At 41.1% G+C, this 20,001-nt stretch overlaps 1 protein-coding gene across 2 annotated transcripts in view; it reads left to right on the forward strand.

Annotated features, from left to right (window-relative positions):
* Positions 1-20,001, forward strand: part of SGPL1 (sphingosine-1-phosphate lyase 1) — a 53,945-nt gene that overhangs the window by 15,189 nt on the left and 18,755 nt on the right. The window contains exons 1-6 of one of the 2 annotated variants that reach the window (XM_082673207.1): positions 557-593; positions 6,904-7,069; positions 11,843-11,910; positions 14,795-14,942; positions 17,314-17,390; positions 18,802-18,930. In XM_082673207.1, the coding sequence (XP_082529333.1) occupies positions 11,890-11,910; positions 14,795-14,942; positions 17,314-17,390; positions 18,802-18,930 (375 nt within the window). In that variant the 5' untranslated portion in view covers positions 557-593; positions 6,904-7,069; positions 11,843-11,889. Of the gene's footprint in view, positions 1-556; positions 594-6,903; positions 7,070-11,842; positions 11,911-14,794; positions 14,943-17,313; positions 17,391-18,801; positions 18,931-20,001 lie in introns of those variants that run through there. The other variant, XM_082673206.1, reaches the window with a different exon arrangement.

Consider the following 20,001-nt stretch of genomic DNA (forward strand, 5'->3'; position numbering starts at 1 on the left):
AAATGTCTTCTTTCAGTGATAATCATTTTTAGAATGTTTCTTCTGGTATAAGTTGGTAATTAAGGACATTTAATGGGAGAAAATTATCACTGCCTAATTGGCAGTTGGTTAAGTACAGTAATAGTTCTCAAAGAAGTTTTTTTCGGGGGAATGGGGGTGTGGATAGTGCCATTATGGGAAGTCTGCTTACAGAATCTTGTTATCTTGAAGTGATTTAAGGACTGAAAGAGTTTATTATCATTGGGGACAACCGTGGCTAGTACTGATAGGAAAGTATCTTGTGATTGGAGAATTCTGAGTTTCCTGGACTGAGTCACTCCATCACGTCATAATCCTGGCCTCACAAAAATGTTAAGAGAATAAATCCTAAGTATAAAAAGCACTGAGATTGTGTTGAGTGGAAAATAACCTTAGTGTTAACTCCCTTCACTGCATTACAGAACAGAACCGCATTCTAAATTTAAGGAAGCCAGGAGTGAAACCACTGTAACACACTGGTTTTAAAACTGAAGGTCATGATCCATTTAGAGGGATGCAGAATCAATTTAGTGGGCCAAGCCTTTGAAAAAAGAAGGAAGAAATAGAAAAGAAATGTAAGTGTATTACAAGTAATAAGGTGTTAAGTATTATTTTGGAAATTTTTGTTTTGGTTTTATATCTTTCTGTTGCTGTGCGTGCTAGTTTGTGTTGTAAAATACATTTTTGTGGGACTGTATTGGAAAAGTTTGAAACTCTTTGGTCTAAAAAGTGACATGCCCTGGGACTTCCCCGGTGGCGCAGTGGTTGAGAATCCACCTGCCAATGCAGGGGACACGGGTTGGAGCCCTGGTCCGGGAAGATCCCACATGCCGCGGAGCAACTAAGCCCATGTGCCACAATATGGAGTCTGCACTCTAGAGCCCGTGAGCCACAACTACTGAAGCCCGTGTGCCTAGAGCCCGTGCTCCGCACCAAGAGAAGCCACCACAGTGAGGAGCCCGTGCACCACAACAAAGAGTAGCCCCCCGCTCTCCACAACTAGAGAAAGCCCACGTGCAGCAGTGAAGACCCAACACAGCCAAAAAAGCCCAAACCATATGCTTAAAAAAAAAAAAAAAAGTGGCAGGCCCCAAATTTACCAAATTTGTAGACTGCTACTATCATGTTCACGAAAGTGTCTTGCTCCCTTGAAGTGATTTGGGGGGTGAGAGGGTTCAGTATGAGAATAGTAGGCTACCAAGCTCCCATACATTCCAGCAGCTGCCTTTTGTCTAGTAATGATTAGGATTATTGAGTACTATTTTGATGTCTTTTAGGTATCTGCTAAAACCTAAATCTTTAGATTGAAGTGGGATGAATAAAAAGAGAAAGTCTGGTTACTTTATTCATCCTTATTTGACAGTAGCTTCTTCAAAGTAGTTAATATTTTAAATCTTCACACTAAAGTTGATATTTTTTCCTTTAATATTATACTTTTAAAAGATTTATGGTATTCTTACTATCATTTTATATACATTCATTGGGCAAAGTATTTTGTTTTTTTCCTCTAGGGGAATACATTTCCAATTTTATAGAAGTGTGAAGGAAAGAATGCTTTTTTTTGTGGAAGTTTTACCAATACTACTTTTCTATTAAGCAAATATTGGAGATAAACAGCCACAAACACCCACACATACCCACAGACACACATGTACACAGACACTTTATTTTGTGAATATTCTGTGTCCCTTCTAGATAAAGAAATGAAGGCACAGGTGGGTAAAATAATTTGCCTGGAGTTGCACAATAAGCTAGTGGCCTTCATAGATGACCACTTATGGTTCTTGTATTTCCAGAGACACAATGTAGAGATTAAGTTGAAATAGACAGAAGCCTAAGTATTGTAATTATAAATAAACATGCAAGTGTATATAGACAAAATATATTTCTATAAGAAGAAAGATGCGGTGGGAAATAGTAATTGTAATTATATTAAGTTCTCGTGCCATCTCTGTCTAGATGTTTTTTCTGTAGTCATGACCTAGCAGTACAATTTTGGTTTGTTGTATGTTACCATATATCCAAGGTATATTCTGCCAGGAGCATAAATTGTGGAAAGAAAATTCTTGGGATAGCACTGGATTGTAATGTGTTTAGTGATCCTCTGCCTGTGACACTGAGAATGAAGAATTGAAAGAGTACTAAGTACTGGCAGGAGGCGTGGGTTCCTACTCTCCACTCTGACACAAGCCCGTCTGCATGAGCTGAGTGAGGTACGCCGTGCTGCTTCGGGGCCTCTGTAAAATGAAAATGTGGGCTTGATCTCTAAAGTTCTCTTCAACATTTAGATTGTATACTTCCCCAGGGCTGGACTATTGCATCAGAACCCAGCCTGGGGTTGCTGCTGGTTGCAAGGCCCCAAGGAACTGCCTCATCCTGTTTTTCCAAGGAGATAGCACACGTTACCCCACAGAGCCCTATAGTGCAGCGAGTTGTCAGTGTTGTGAGGTGCTTCTTTGTTGGGACTGAGCCTAGGTTGTTTGTAGTAACCTAGAAGAACCTTGGAATGAGGCCAGGAGATATAATTTCTGTGACCCACTGGTTGCCCATTCAAAAAGCTTGCTAGGACCCCTCCAAGTACAGTATCATTCTGTCACTGGAGTAAGAGAATATAGAAATAGATCTCCTTGAGAGGTGTTTCTCTATATCTCCTCTTAAGGAGATATATTCAAGGACTCCCATTATCTTCTCATAGCAATTACAAAGAAAATATACTTTTGCTGAATATAATTTTGTAAATGTTAGCAAGGAATGCCTTCATATCGTAATAGGCTTTTTAAAAATGGAAGTAGTTTGCATGTGCTGATTCTTTGCTCTTTCCCTAATACTAGTTGTGTTACTCGTTTGTTTAGTCAGTGCTGTGATAATATCTACAGTCATCTTTTGCAATTGGTAACCTCTATTTTCTGGGTGAACCAGGAACTAGAATCACCAGAGGAAAAGCTGATCTGTATGATTGTTCTTCCGTCATCCCATTCATACACACCATTCAACCATTTGGTTTGATCACAGCTTTAACACTAGAAGATTCTCTATAATAGTTGAAATTATGACATACCTTCAATGATGGTAGACTCCTCTGGTCTTTCTCTGGTCTCGACCAGCACTGCCACTGCTGTGCAGGATTGAGATTGTTGATAGCAACAGTGGGCTCTAGGGAATGGCCACCAAGAACTATGAGGGGGTTGCAGATAAACTGTGTTTCCATGGATAGCCCTCTGGGAACCCAGTACTTGTCTAATGCTAATTACCTTATACTGCATCCTAATTGCTAAGTGTATAAATGCTTTCAACAAACATTAGTTGAGCACCCGTCCTCCTTCTGAGCTTTCATGCTGCTCCTCGAACATTGCATGTAGATATCCAACAGGAACATAAACCTACGGCATTATCTTGTTCTCAGAATCTCCTCTACCATCTTCAGCTTCCCTTCCTCTTCTAGTCTGCCATGGTTAATGCTGTCACCACTAAGCCAGTCTCTCAAACTTGAAAATCTGGAATTATCTGTATTTTTCCCACTCCATACTTTCTATATCTAATAAGTTATCAAACACTGTTCTAAAAATGTTGTTCAAATCCATACCATGTTTTGGCCCAGATACCATACTGCTTAAGGTGAAACCCAGTTTATTTCTCCCCTGGACTTTTTTTAAAATTAATTAATTTAATTTATTTATTATTTTTGGCTGTATTGGGTCTTTGTTGCTGTGCGCGGGCTTTGTCTAGTTGCGGTGAGCGGGGGCTACTCTTTGTTGTGGTGCATGGGCTTCTTATTGTAGTGGCTTCTCTTGTTGCGGAGCACAAGCTCTAGGTGCGCGGGCTTCAGTAGTTGTGGCACAGGCGCACGGGCTTAGCTGCTCCGCGGCATGTGGGATCTCCCCGGACCAGGGCTAGAACCCAGGTCCCCTGCATTGGCAGGCGGATTCTTAACTGCGGCACCACCAGGGAAGCCCCTCCCCTGGACTATTTCAACAGTCCTCTTAACTAAAATTTTTGTCTCTAATTTCTGTCCTCCTTCTATTCCTTTCCCATGAAGTTATCTTAAAAAAAAAAAAATTGCTCTCCTGATTAATACCCATACCTTTCATTTTGTTTTTGTTGTTCTGCTATTTGCTTTCTTCTTCTTTTTTTTTTTTTTAACTCAACATCGTGTTCTGGTAATTTTTCCATGTGGTTCATTTAAATCTGTCTTTTTTAAAATATATAAATTTATTTATTTATGTATATATTTTTTATTTTTGGCTGCATTGGGTCTTCGTTGCTGCGCACGGGCTTTCTCTAGTTGGGGCGAACGGGGGCTACTCTTTGTTGTGGTGCACAGGCTTCTCACTGTGGTGGCTTCTCTTGTTGTGGAGCATGGGCTCTAGGTGTGCGGGCTTCAGTAGTCGTGGCTCACGGGCTCTAGAGCGCAGGCTCAGTAGTTGTGGCGCACGGGCTTAGTTGCTCTGCGGCATGTGGGATCTTCCCAGACCAGGGCTCGAACCCGTGTCCCCTGCACTGGCAGGCGGATTCTTAACCACTGCGTCACCAGGGAAGTCCATAAATCTGTCTTCTTTTTAATGCTGCATAGTATGGGTACATAAAATGTATATATTATAGTTTATTTAACCATTTATCAATGGACAGTCATTTATATTTTTTCTTTTGCTGTTACAAAGAATACTGAAGTGAAAGTCCTTGAACATGTACATAGGTGCAATTATATAGATATCAAAAAGAATTTCTGGGTAAAAATGAATATACATTTAAAATGTTAATAGATACTGACAAAGCACTTTACAAAAAGTACCTATCAATTTATACTTCCAATCTCTATGCGTTTTTTTTCCCAAGACCATTTAAAATCTGGACCTAGTGTATTTCTCCCAGCCTCAGTTCTCTTGTAACTTGATGTGTTCACTCATTTACTTGGTCACTGTCAAGCCACTCTCCAAGCTTTTATTCAGTACAGATTGTTTGCCAGGCACCATGCTACATGTTGAGGATTTAGTGCTGGAGAAGACAGATATGGTCTCTGCCCTCATGTAGCCTGTGCTCTTACTACACAGACCTTTTTGCCATTCTCAGACTCTTTTTATGCATTTGCAGCTATTATTGTCTTCCTGGTATGACTTTTTTTTCTTTTAATTTTTCTGCCTAGAGAATTTTTTTTGATCGTTGTTAGATTTTATCCTCTGTCGTATCTTCCTTATCTCCCCTCAGGTAGAGTTAGATAGGCCTTCCTTAGTGGTCTCTCTTAGCACTTCATTTACAACCTTTTTATAGTGTTTATCCTGAAGAGTTCCAGTTACTTGTTTATATATGTGTGTGCCCATGTGTGTCTGCATGTGTATGTATGAACCTCTCTTATTAGATTGTAAGCTCAGTAAGGGCAAGAACTTAGCATATATACCTTAATGTTCCCCCAGCTGAATGCCTTAAACACTGGAGAAGCTTCATAAATGTTGAATAAGTGAGTGAATGGCAGACTGAAGATGAACGTATTTTGTACAGGGCACTCGGTGGCTTGTGAATATGACTGGGATCCGGTCAGTCTTCAGGGGCCTAATCATGTTGTAAAGGAGATGAGAAACAGATGAGTAGACTGCAAGGCACGTTGTGATCAGCTCTGTGTAGAGGCACAAATGAATGTTTGACGAGAATTTAATGGGGGAGATTAATTCTCATGAGTTGGGTATTCTGGTAACTTCAGGGGAGAGGATTTTTTCTTGCTTGTGCTATGTATTGTGAGGGATACACATAGTGATAAGATATGGTTCCTGGCTATAAGAGTTTTCGTCAAATAGGGCCTTAGAGCAGAGATTGGCAGGCTATGGCCTACGGGCCAGATCTGGCCTGCTGCCTGTTTTTGTATAGCCCATGAGCTAAAATGATATTTTAACTTGAAATTGTTTTTATAAAAAGAATATTTTGTGATATGTGAAATTACATGAAATTCAAATTTTAGCATCTGTAATTAAATTTTGTTGGAACACAGCCACGTTCATTTCTTTACCCACTATTTTGTGACTGTGTTTGTGCTACAGCAGCAGAGTTGAGTAGTTGTGACAGAGACTTTCGGCCTGCAGCACCTAAAATACTTACTATCTGGCCTTTTACGGAAACAGTCTGCTGCCTTTTGTGTTAGAGGTGGGGAAAGATTCAAGTAGAGAAGAGAAAGACATATTGAGAAGATTAGTTGAGTGGGACAGTGAATACTGCAGTCATCTAGAAACTTTAGAGCTGAAATGATGATCTAGCTTAACCTTTTATTTATTTATTTTATTTATTTTTGGCTGCGTTGGGTCTTCGTTGCTGTGTGCGGGCTTTCTCTAGTTGTGGTGAGCTGGGGCTACTCTTCATTGCGGTGCGTGGGCTTCTCATTGCGGTGGCTTCTCTTGTCGAGCATGGGCTCTAGGTGCGCAGGCTTCAGTAGTTGTGGCATGCGGGCTCAGTAGTTGTGGCTCCTGGGCTCTAGAGTGCAGGCTAAGTAGTTGTGGTGCATGGGCTCAGTAGTTGTGGCTCGCGGGCTCTAGAACACAGGCTCAGTAGTTGTGGCGCATGGGCTTAGTTGCTCCATGGCATGTGGTATCTTCCCGGACCAGGGCTCGAACCTGTGTCCCCTGCATTGGCAGGTGGATTCTTAACCACTGCACCACCAGGGAAGTCCAATTAACCTTTTATTTTACAGATAGAAGATCAAAAACGCTGTCAAAGTCCACTTGTCTGTTAAGGGGCAGTGTGCACTGGAGTTCCTAGCGCAGAAGCAGGATGATAAGATTATTGCTGGGGTAGGGCCAGATCATGAGTGGCCTTGCCCTTGAAAAATGAGTTGAAGAGCAAACTAAGAATAGACTTCCTTTCTCTCTTTGAATGTAATATTTCTTTTTTCTTTTGTATTTCTAGAAGGCCTTTGAGCCCTACCTCGAGATTTTGGAAGTGTATTCCACAAAGGCCAAGAATTATGTAAACGGGCATTGCAGCAAGTATGAGCCCTGGCAGCTAATTGCATGGAGTGTCGTGTGGACTCTGCTGATAGTCTGGGTATACGAGTTTATCTTCCAGCCAGAGAGTAAGTATACTGTCCCCCCTGTAAAGATACAGTGGAGTTACACTAGCTTTGGAACTGATGGCTGAGGGACTGTACTAATTTCTTGTCTGGTTGGTTTGGTTGTGATTTTTAAAATCTGTTTAAATAGAAAGGACATTGCCTTCTGACTGGTAAAATTTTAATAGGACTTGTGTAACTGTAACTGTTACATTGATTTTTTCTGGATTTGCAGTTTACATTAAAACCCCTGAGAGATTAGTCCTGGTAAGGATCCACAGAGTATGGCTTAAACTCTCTTCACTTTCAGCTTCTTGCCTAGAACATAATTGTGTCACCTGGAGTTCCCCAAGCATGAGTTTATTGCTTTCATTTTAGGCCATTGTTTCAATAAAGATTATGTGACATTGGAACAGCACTCATGCAGTGACCATTGGAATGTCTGCTGTGTGTGAGGCACTGCCAGGCTCTAGGGATCTATACAAGTAATACAGGGTCCGTGTCCTCTTGGAGTTGAACCTCTGCTGTAAGGGGACAGTACACTTTGAGCTTCCTGGGTAGTGACTCTGGGAGCCAGACTGACATGGGAAGAGGAGGCTGCTTCTCAGGGAGTGTGGAAGATGAGAAGTCTATTAGTGATCAGTTTGAACATCCTCCATCCTTCCTCATATCCTGCCCACACTCCCTGCACCCCTCCCAACCTCCCGACCGCCTGGTTGTGTGGTACCTCCTTACAAATTCTTTTCCCCTGCAGGCTGTGTTTTGTAAGTAAATGGTAGGAGAGGTGGTGGGTGCTCTGTACACTCCCCTGCACCCCTTCCTCACCCTTAGTAGGGTATCTGAGTTAATAACATTGATGAGAGTTGCTTGCCATTTCTCTTTTGTTTAAAATTTCCATAACTATTTGCTTCCCCGATAACATCTGTTTGAAGGGGCTCTTTAACAGAATACTGGTTCTGCTTTTCTTCCTCTTCCCCCAGAAAAGTCAACTTAGAGGCCAGATTCTGTTTCCTCTCTTTACCATGCAGACAGCCATTCAGCTGTTCTAGTAACATTGCCGGGTTATGGCGGAGTCAACATTGCACTTAGTTAAAATGGAAATGAGACGTGACTGCCCTGTCTGAAGTTTAGCTCACTCCAGCTTTAAAAACCCTGTCCTCAATTTCTGCTCCTAGTCCGTGCAAGATTTTCTCATAAACTCTGACAAATTAGACAGACCTAACCCTTGTGCTTCGTTTGCTCCATGGTTTGGAAACGGACGCAACCCCTGTCTCTTCTGCTCAGGCTTATTCCTTTCCGGGGAAGCATTTGATTCAGTGCTGCCCACCATCCTGTCCGATTCCAGAGACCTCTAAGGAGTAGCAGTAAATGTACTTCTCTTTTTTTAATTGTGATAGAATATACATAACATAAAATTGATCATTTTACCCATTTTTAAGTGGACAGTTCAGTGACGTTAAGTACATTCACATTGTTGTGCAGCCATCGCCACCATCCTTCTCTAGAACTCTCTCATCATTGTAAGCTCCGTACCCATTAAACACAAACTTCCCACGACTCCCTCTCCCCGGCTTCTGGCAGCCACCATTCTGTGCACCTTTCCTTTTAAGATGGTGCATTTGTAAATCCAAACTAAGGCCAGAGACCTTGAGGTTTATGTTTCTTTACTGTGATTAGTATTAGCTTTAGGTTTTCACTTCTGTTTTCCACTGTGCAGCCCTCGGTGCCCGTGTGCATTTTGCTTAACCGGTAGTTGAAGCAAGGCCGTCTTAGGTCTCAGGTACTTACTTGCCTTTAGCGTTCAAAAAAGAATGTGCTGGCTTCTGAGTACACCATGAGAAAATTAATAGGAGCAGTGTGTTAATGGTATGTGGCATCTGAATCTTTGTGAACTCCAAGCCATTGTGGTTGTTTTATTTTTAATAACATTTTTTCTTATTATAAAAGCAGTACATGTTCATTGTATAAAATTAGGCAATGTAGCTAAACCATAAGAAAAAAATTCAAATCTTATTACCTAGAGACAACCACCATTTATGTATCTGTATCTCTTTCTATATCTGAATCTGCTTGAATCATATAAAATGTAGTTTTTGTCGGTCAAAAATTGTTGAATATTGGCAATTTCATATTGCTTTAATACATATACACAAACAACACATTTTTTATTTTGTAACTTCCAACTTGAATTTTAGACACAGATAGAAATGTCTTCCCGCCAGAGATCGGAGGTGATTTTGATAGAACTGCTGATTTCCTCAGCACCTTGCTCATGTAGAAGTATTCCACGTATTACTGAACATCCAGTCACTTTTAGTATATTGCCTTAGAGGAGTCTAAGGTCCGTTTAGTGATAAATTTTGCTGATCTTCAAATTCCGGGTACCCTTCTGAGGGGGGAGGGTAATTGCGGAACACAGGACAGACACAGGTAGATAAGAAATGGAGGCGGCAGGAGGGTGGGACGGGGCAGGGCTGGAGCCCTCTAAGGTGTGATCTCTCCTTTAATCCTGCTCCATCCTTACTAACTCATGTTGACTTAAACTGTGGGACTGTCTGCAGTTCATCAACAGAAATCTGAGTTCTGTGGTAGGAGGAGGTTGCTAGCCATGGCACCTTGGGCAACACCCTTAAGCCTGGTGGCCTGTTTCCTCACAGTAAAATGAGCATAATAATACTGCTTTACCCAGTCTCAAAGAGTGATGGGAGGATCGAGTGGCATAAGTGGTGTGAAAGGAATTTGTAAACTGTAAAGAGCCAAGCATTGTCGTTCTTACACTGGCATTTCTTATTGTATTACCTTAAAACATTCTCGTTACCTTTTTTTCCTGTGCCTCTGGGAAATTTTGCTTTTGAGATTATCTTTTTAGGTCTTGACCACATAATCTTTTCATTCTCAATTTCTCCATCTCTGGTCTGTATTCTGTTCTTTTTACCCTGTACCATATTATCTCACAGCTTCCACAAAATTCGTTTACTCTTTTCTCCTCCACCTGTGGTCACATCAATGTACTTTTGGACACCTGACTCAGCTTGCTGATTTCTAGACCTCTTTCTACCTCATTAATTAATTACTTCATCTGTTAAATAAGGAAGTGGTTCTGAATCTTTACAGCTTTAACATTGTTAGAAATAATCAAATAACAAGCAGCTTAACTATCCAACACTAAGTTATGCTCATTTGATGGACTACTGTGGTAACACTGAAAAATACGTTTAAGAAGAATTTTTAATAATGTAGAAAATGCTGTAAATGAGAAGAGGGTATGACATTGTACATACAGTAAGATCTCAGGACTGAAAGGAGATACTCCAAAATTTAAACAAAAAGTAACAGTGGTTTCAGTCCCTTTGTCTTAGTCAGTCTGTGTCTTAGATAGTGGGTTTTGTCCCAGACATTTACAGAGTGTTGACCTCAGTGCTAGGCACTTAGGGATGCAACCTAAGCAAAAACAACTAGTAAAGATGCAAGGCATCATATAATAAATACCCAAAAAAGGTACAGACACATTCTTTGGCTGTTGAAAGCACCTTCTGGCCAAGGAAATTGGATTTCCCAGATCTCCTAGGAAAGCAGTGAAGTTCATTCAGTTCATGCCTTGTATCTTTGCAGAAAGCCTACGTGTAGATTCCTTAGAAACTCACTTGGGTTAACTGAAAATTCCTGTTGTGCATCTGAAGCAGTGTAGAGGCCTGGGAATCTAGGACTAGAAAAACAAAGACTTCAGTTAAATCCCCGCACCATCACCGATCTGATCTGTGGCCTTGAGCAAGTTAATGCTTTGATCCTTAGCTGCCCTTGGATAGTAGGTAGTGCCTTCTTTGCCAACCTCAGAATCTTGTTGTCAGTCAGTTGAGATATACTGAAGTGAATTCATTAAAAGGCACGACTGTCTATTTAGATGCCATGTATTTATAACTATTGTAATTGATAGGGTCAGAATTCCATATTTGTCCTGTGTGCTGCCCAACAGAATGGAGTCTGGTTGGTGTCCGTGATATTTGAAGGCCTTTTTAGGTCCAGAAAATGTTGTTGGGATGTGTGTTGGATGAGAGACTGGAGCATAGATCCTGAAGAAAAGCACGGGTTGGGCATTTGTTCTGAGGGAGGGGAGAGAAATGTTGGGCATCCGGAAACCTTGGGAAGGTAAGGAGCTCTGCAATATACTTGACCCAGCAATTCTCTTTCTGGGAATTTATCCTGTAGGTATACTGTCACGTACACATACGGCGTGTGTTACAAGGTTAGCTATTTCAGCATGGTTTGTGATAGCAAATATTAGAAACAACCTAAGTTTCCATCAGGAAAGGGCAGGTTAAATAAACTAGGGTACATCCATCTAATGGAATACTCTACAGGTATAAAAATGAATGAGGAAGCACAGATCTTTAAGAGAATATTGCTAAGTAGAAGAACAAGGTCTAGTACAGTGCTGGAGTATGCTACCTTCTGTGTAAAAGAGACAAATAAGAACATACCTCTATTCTTACTTGTATATGCATAAAGAAATTCTAGAAGGGTATCTAGAAACTAGTAGTAATATTAACCTGGGGGTAGGATGAGGGTCTGGGGGATAGATGAGAGAGTGTGTGTGTTTATTTTTTTATGTTTGAACCATGTAAATGTATTACTTATTAAAAAATTAAAAGGTTTTTTAAAAAAGGAAAGAAACTACCTTTGCCATCTGAGGGCAGGTGAGATTGCAGAGGACATGTTGAATAGTTCATACATTATGACTGTCAGGTCATATAATATGTGGAAATTTATTTGGATAATAGAACCATTTGTTTCTTTTAGGTTTATGGTCAAGGTTTAAAAAGAGATGTTTTAAGCTTATCCGGAAGATGCCTATTATTGGTCGTAAGGTAAGCAGAATCCTGTAGATTTTCCCTACCGCCTCCTACCCCCATGGTCATCAGACCTCTTTCTGTATAGTCACTGAAACTAGAAGTTCAAGGGGGCTGGGTGAGTTTTGTCCCCCACCTCCAAGAAACATTCGACAATGTCTGGAGACATTTTTGGACATCACAAGAGGAGGTAGGTGCTGTCGGCATCTAGTGGACAGGGGACAGGGACGCTGCTGAACACCCTCCAGTGCACAGGTCAGCCTCCACAGCAGAGGACTGGCTGACTCAAAATAGCAGAAGTGCCAAGAATGAGAAGGCTGACCCAGCCCTTTCTCCAACGTATCTGACCGAAGGAGAAAGATGCTATTCAGGAGAAATTTGACATTTGACAACCTGACAGAAGTGACATGAAGCTTTGGAGCAATATTTGGCTGAATTTAGATACTTATCAGGGATTGAGTGCTTACATGGTTTAGATCAGGGTTGGCAAACATTTCCTGTAAAGGGCTAGGTATGAAGCATTTTAGACGTTGCAGGCCCTGCCATGTCTGCCACAGCTCCTCACCCCTGCCCTTGCAGAGGGAAAGCAGTGATAGTACGATGGGTAGAGGAATGAGCCTGGCTGTGTTCCAGTGAGATTCTCTTTACAAAAACAGGCACAGGCCAAATTCAGCCTATAGTTTGATTTGGCCTGTAGTTTGCTGATCCCAGGTTTAGAAACTTAGAGCAGAGCCATTCTCTTGCCCTTTGTTCATGTCTGTAGTCTAGTACATTCCCTTCACTGGATCCTCTCTATCCTCGTCCACGCTCAGGATAAAACAGTCACATCTGTGCCCTTCCCGCAGATTCTTTATCACAGGTGAACATAAGCAGGGCAGGCCCCACTGCAGGCTGTAAGGAATGCGCATGATCCTTGATGGCTTCATCTTCCTTGCTTCCCTGCCCTGCCCCTCAGCTTTGCTGCAAGCTTTCTTTCACTTTTGGCTTTCAGTTCCTTTTCCCCTTTCCTGGCCAAACCAGGAAAGATGGCAGTTACCTTTTAGCCTTTGACTAAAGTCCATTCAGCCCCCTGTGCTAAGTCTCCCAGAACTTTGTATTTTCAGGTTCATTTCCTGTGGGGAAGTGGAAGGAATAACTGGGGTGGAGAAGGAGCATGAGGGCTTTTATTTGACCTCTAATCATATTAAGTCCTAAAATTAAATCTACTTCAGTCCTTAGAAAATGAAGGGTAGGGGAGAGGGAAGATAGAAAGGATGGACTGATCACAAAGGATAATAGCTTTTCCCCATATTATTCCCTGTATTTTTTCTGCCTTTATTCATCACATTTTTCTCCTTCAGTTTCAGATTTTGAGACAGATAAATGCTGGGGTTCCAGAACCCATTAAATGTATATGATAACAGAATTGGAAGGTACTTAGAAACTGTATAATCACCTTTCAATTTTTAGATGCAGATTTTGAGGCGCAGAGACAAAAGTTACTTGTTTTGAGTGAGTGTGTGTGTCCCTCTGTCATTCATTGAGCACCTGCTCAGGGTCAGGTACTATTCTGGGTGCTGGGGACACAGTGGTGAACAAGGCCAAGTCCTTCCTCCATAGAATCTATATTTCAGTACTAAGGAAAGATAGAAATGAGTGAGTAAACAAATACATAAGAATTTCACTTGGAAATAAATGCTGTGAAGAAATTAAAATGCAGTGGAGGTTCTGAGGCAAGAACTGGGGTGAGGATGTGTTTGCTGTGCTTCTAACCTGCCTCTCTCTCATTTCTGTCTGCTTCATTACAGCAGCAGCATCTATGCATGGAAGCTCAGCTTTCATAGTTCTGGTTACATTTATGCAGCATAATTCTTTATTTACAACTTAAAAAATATCTTCATGTCCATCACATGCCCTGGCATTGCCCAGGAGTGTGGACCCTGCTTCCTGCCAACGTCTGCGTGTTAGGCTTTGCAGGCGTGTTTTAAAGGAGAGGCTTTCCCTGTGGTTCCGTTGAGGGCCACGTCTGAGAAGACCCTCTTGGGTTCTAACCATCTACGGCACTTTTCATTACCTGACTTTTAGTTTCTGACTGTGATGCTAAAAATAAGCTCAGGAGAACAGGACACACACACACCCCCCATTCCCGGCCTAAGTTTGTTTTGTTCACTGTGTATCTCTGGCCCACAGTAGTAGTTCAACAAATATTTATTAAGTAAATAAGTGCATGAATGAAAGAAAATGTCTGATGAGGATGGAAACAAAATAACCATAGCTGATAAGTGATGTAGCAGAAAGGACTTCAGCTCCTCCTAGCACTTAAGAGTCAAGCAGTGCAAAGCTGTCAACCCGAGGAGACAGGTGGCAGCCTCCCTGGCTCTTCCCAGCATGTCTCGGGCTTCTGTGTGGGGATTTGTGTAGGGCCTCCAGATGCCTGGTGTGCTCTGGGCGTGCCTTGGTGAAGGAGCTCATCCCTTGCTCAAGCACCAGAATCTGTTTTACTGCTGCTTGGCCTGTTTTCTGGCTACTGTTCATGGTTCTACCTTAGTTTCTTTGGTGCACACACTGTAGCTGCTGCCAAGGGTCGAGCAAGGTCCAAATACCGCCCTCACAGAAGTGCTGACTTGGTGAGGTCGTCGTGGCAGAGGAAAAGGGTGGGGGTGGAGTAGGGAATTGAGTGTCTCTTTGACCTTCAGAGAGAAAGCTGACTTTTCAGACTTCTTAGAGACTATTGCCCAGGCCAGAAAATAGCTGAATGGTCAAAATGTCACCACACCTTTTTAAGAAAAAATACCATCCTTATTCTGAAGCGCTTGTGCAGTGCCCAGCGTTGAGCAGTTGGTTTGGTGTTGTAACTTGTTCTTCTACTCTCCACGCTGTATTCTTCCAGCTCCTGTTAACTTTATCTTTCTTATCTTTGGAGATCCAAGATAAGTTGAACAAGACCAAGGAAGATATTAGCAAGAATATGTCATTCCTGAAAGTGGACAAAGATTACGTGAAAGCCCTGCCCTCTCAAGGAATGAGCCCGGCTGCAGTTCTGGAGAAGCTCAAAGAATACAGCTCTATGGGTACGATTCTCAGCAAATATATGCTCCCTGCTTCCTTAATGTGGCTGCTTATTTGGTCATCATTTGATGTTGGCAGAGGTTAAGAAGAGTTCATCCCGGGTGCTTCTATATTCAGGAGGGCCCACTCCCTGTCTCAAAGGCTGAATTTCGTATTTTAAAAACTGTATTTATATAGATTCATCCTTCACCCATAAAGCAGACAAATCTCGGAGATGGTGGAACTTGGTTCCATTTTCTTTTCTAAGCCGGAATAAAATAGACCGATTTGTTTTTTGGAAAGAGAAAGTATCTAATAAAATGAAATACAGATTCATTATAGAAATTGTGAAATCTGTAAAGAGGCACAGAAGAAAATAACAAGTCAGTATAATTTCATCCTCAAAAGAAACACAGATGATATATATGTATCATCTCAGAATGTTAATAGTGTCTTGTGTAATAAGCACACACACGTACGTATATGCATGAGCACGTGTGGGAAGGATAAATGAACTAATAAGTAGCTTAATGTTTAAGAGTACAGCCCGGATTCACTCAGCCTGGATTCACGTCTGGTTCAGCCACTTAAAATATGGCCTTGGGTTGGTTACTTAACTTCTCTCTGCCTCTGTTTCTGTCTCTCTACAATGAGGATAATAACAATGATACTTATCTGAAAGGATAATTGTAGAGATTAAATGAGATTATGCATGTAAATATATAATACCTGGCTTATAATAAGTGCTCGATAAGTGTTAACTATTATTAACACAAACATGTTTGTTACAAATTAAGATCATATTACAAATACCTTTTAAAAATAGGCTTTTTAGTTTGGCATAATTTTAGATTTATAGAAAATTTGCAAAGATAATAGAGAGATTTCCCACATACCCCTTACCCAGCTTCTCCTGATGTTAACATCTAAGATAACCATGGTACATTTGTCAAAACTAAAAAATTAACATCGGTACAGTGCTATTAACTAAACTACAGATTCTCTTCCTGTTTCACCAGTTTTTCTATAATGTCCTTTTTCCTGTTCTAGGATCTAGTCCAGGATACCATATTACATTTTTAAATTTCTAATTGAAATCTGTTGAATTTTTGACATCAGATGGTACAAAACTCGATACAGTGCAGGACTTATATATGATATAAAGCAAGGATTAGCATTCTCTGAGGCCTGTGTATTAAAGATTTCTATGATTATGAGGGCTGGTTAGCTGCCCCATATTTCCTTCCCTTCCATTTTTAAGTCACTGTCCGTTGCCATACTCTGTAGCCCCAGTAAAATAACAGGAAATAAAACCATATATCCTGCTTTTGAAATGCTGGTGACCTCTGGTCTGAAGACATACATGGCACAGACCAGTGTCCTCTAAAGAAAGAGGGAAGGTCAAACTGGCCACAAGCTGGCAGATCACGTGAGAATGAGGGGTTTTTCGGGATATTCACTACTCAGTCTTCTGCTCTCATTGGAACTGCAGATCTTGGCTTTGTAGAGCCCATGGCAACAGTTTTCAGTTAGGGTGCTTCTGTAATTCTCACTACCCATTTTCAATAGGGCACAGCCATGTTGTCCTAAAAGGACCTGAGACACCCACATGAACAGATTTGTTGGTATTGTAGAGTGTCTCTGGTGGGGGGGGCACCTCAGACAGGAAGTGGAAAGTCGGACCTTACATTCTGGTCAGGAACCTGTCCTCTGAGCCTTCTCCCAGCGATGGCTGTGTTCCTGATGCTGAGTGCTGCAGCAGAGGTTGCTGGAAGCAGGTGGCTAATTCTGTATGCGTTTCCAGGCTTGTCTGAAGGAGGGGTCCCTGAGGACAGGATGCCAGTGGTTCATATCTCACCACGATTTGTCTAGTCAGGGATTCAGTTCCCTGGCTCCAGCTCTGGTGATAGATAGTTTACGGAAATTCTGCACCTTCGCCTTACTCTTTTCTGCTAACTCTGCTCATAGCAGTTCCCACACTTCCTTTGACTGGCTAGGAAGGGGGAGAAGAAGGAAGCCACTGCCAAAACAGGTCAAGCTGAGCCATACAGAGAACAGAAAAGGAGTACAGATAAAGGGAAATTGTTCTGCTGCTGGAAGGCAGCTGGGGATGGTGACATTATTATTGGACTGTCTTCACTGCACCTAGATGCTGTTAATACCTTTTTCACACTGTTGTTGATGGTAATTGTTGACCTTTCATCTTTATTTTGCTGTGATAGCTCTTTATTGGAGTTCTTTTTCTTGATTTTATGTAAGAACACCTTTGGGTTTCCACTCCAACTTGTTTTTTCTTTTGTACGCAGAGGAGTTTCTTCCTATTTCTTCTTTATTAGAACCTGTCTTCCCAAAGGCTCGTGCTTACTGATCCAGTGGTCTTCCCTTTCTCTGTAGATGTCTTGTGGCAAGAAGGGAAGGCCTCCGGAGCGGTGTACAGTGGGGAGAAGGAGCTCACTGAACTCCTTGTGAAGGTGAGCGAGTGCCCCGTACTTGCAGGGAGTGTGTGGCCCTGCCACTTCAGATTACCGCATTTTTTCCTCCTTATTTTTGTAATTAAAAAAAAATTACTTAATGAAAGTTTATTGTTAAAATAAAACTAAAGAGGTTTAGAAAGTGTCTCTTTACCCAGACATAGGCGAATATGCATAATAATATCGATCAAAGACATCTTCAATCTGTAAAAAAGTAAAATGTGACTTGTGTTTCCAGGCTTCACAGACGCCCTGTGTAGGAGGCAGGTACTAGGGAAGGTAGTCCATCATTGGACATTATTAATGACAAGGTATATTTTGTTGGATCAGAAGAGACAAGGGATGGACACTGGGTCATAATTTCCGGTACTGCATGAGTCTCAAATCACATGATCTGAGAATGAGCAGTGGTCTCAATTATAATTCAAATAATTCTCACTTTTCGTTGCCTTTAAAATTGCCTTTAGCTTCTTCCACTTCTAATCAGATTTATTTTTTAAGCCCCACTTTGTCGTATAAAATTGGCATTGGACTGCTGGTCTCTAAGGTCTTTGTGTTTGATTATTGTAACTATGAAACTGTGCATACCTTACTAAATATTATAGGTTTTGCTCAGCTGTATCTTGACAGAATACCCTGACCTTACTTCTACGCTTAAGAATCTTTCAGTGGCTTCCCATTATCTACAGGACAAAAGTCAGGCTGCCCATGCAGCAGAAAATACAAGTCCCTTCGTGAGCCAGCTCCCACCTATTTTTTTCAGCCATTCCTGTTATTTTCCCTCATGAATACTAACCACTGCCTTTTCTCTTTACTGAGTACACCTTGCTCCTATGTTGTTTTCCTTTCCCTCCTGTTCTGAGTGATGAGTTCCTATTCATGTCTCAAGGTTCCACTGAACAGATAACCTCCAGACCACTCAGGATGTTCGTTATTCCCTCTTTAAGGCCCCTAACCCTCATGTACGTATGTACATCTGGTATCGCACTTAAAATAGTTAAAGTGCTTCGCATGCGTTACCTTATTTACTTATGGCTAGAACCCCATCAGGTAGGTACTATGATTATCCCCTTTAGCATATGAGGAAATTGAGCCTCAGAGAGGTTGTCTGACCTAAGAATACACAGCTAGAAGTGACAGGTAAAGCTAAGATTTCAAACTGGGGCTGTTTGGTGTTTTAGTCTGTGCTTTTAACCGCATTTATACTTCCTCTCTTACCACACTGTAAAATAATTTTTATGCCTGCCTGTCTCCCCCAGTATATTTTGATCTTCTTTAGATTGGGGAACATATCTTACCATTTTTCCAGTTTCTAGTGTTGTGTCTGATACCTAGAAACTTTTGTTTGTTGCATGATTCTTTTTTTTTATACAATGTAATCGTCTTCACATCTGCTTGCATTTCTCTGCAGGCTTATGGAGATTTTGCATGGAGTAATCCGCTGCATCCAGATATCTTCCCAGGACTACGTAAGATAGAAGCAGAGATTGTGAGGATGGCTTGTTCCCTATTCAATGGGGGACCAGATTCCTGTGGATGTGTAAGTATATGCAGGTGGCATCCTATAATCTGATTTTTTTAGCTTAAAATGGAAGAGTTTATTCAAAACATTTTATTACACAAGTAATACATGATTATTGTAGGAAGATCGAGGTTAACAGCGATTTTTAAACGTTATGATTTTGTAATTCATGGAGTGTCAACATTTTGGTAAATATCTTCTAGATATTTTTTCTCTTCAGTCTTTTATTTTGAAAAACTTTAAACTTACATTAAGTTGTCAGAATAGTTTAAAGAACATCCTAGATTCACTAAATATAAATATTTTGTCATATCTGCTCTCTCCTCTTTCTCTCCCTCCCTTTCTTCCACCCACCTACCTACCTACCCACTTATCTATATAATTTTTTCAAACCATCCCATAGTTTTTTGATATACTTGTTTTGCTTGAGCTGGATGTTTATTATTTTGCTATAAATTGAATCTCAGTTGGTTTAGGAATAAAGGAAGAGGGTGTCATTGTATTTAAAGATGCACATGAGGATTCCTTCTTTCAACTGTTCTTTCCAGTAGATGTTCGTTAGTTTTCCTAAACTGTGATTGATAAACTTCTGTTGAGGTTTGGTACCACAAACTGATCTTGCCTTCTCTAGAAAAAAGTAAATTTCATCTTATCAGGATAGGTAGATTTAACCCAGAGTGCTGTAATGGTAACCTAGGGGTGCTAATCCTATCATACCAAATACTTTTGTAATCATGAGAAAGTCTGCAAATTTAATTTTGAAGGGCCCATCCCAAGACGAGAACATTTTATACTTTTTTGTTTTTTCCCAATAAGCAGCATTAGGTTTTACTTTTTTTTTTTAACATCTTTATTGGGGTATTAATTGCTTTACAATGGTGTGTTAGTTTCTGCTTTATAACAAAGTGAATCAGTTATACATATACATATGTTCCCATATCTCTTCCCTCTTGCTTCTCCCTCCCTCCCACCCTCCCTATCCCACCCCTCCAGGCGGTCACAAAGCACCAAGCTGATCTCCCTGTGCTATGCGGCTGCTTCTCACTAGCTATCTACCTTACGTTTAGCTTTGTCACAGCTCACCCTTCC

Source organism: Grampus griseus, assembly GCF_964374135.1.
Source record: "Grampus griseus genome assembly, chromosome: 16".
Taxonomy (NCBI): domain Eukaryota; kingdom Metazoa; phylum Chordata; class Mammalia; order Artiodactyla; family Delphinidae; genus Grampus; species Grampus griseus.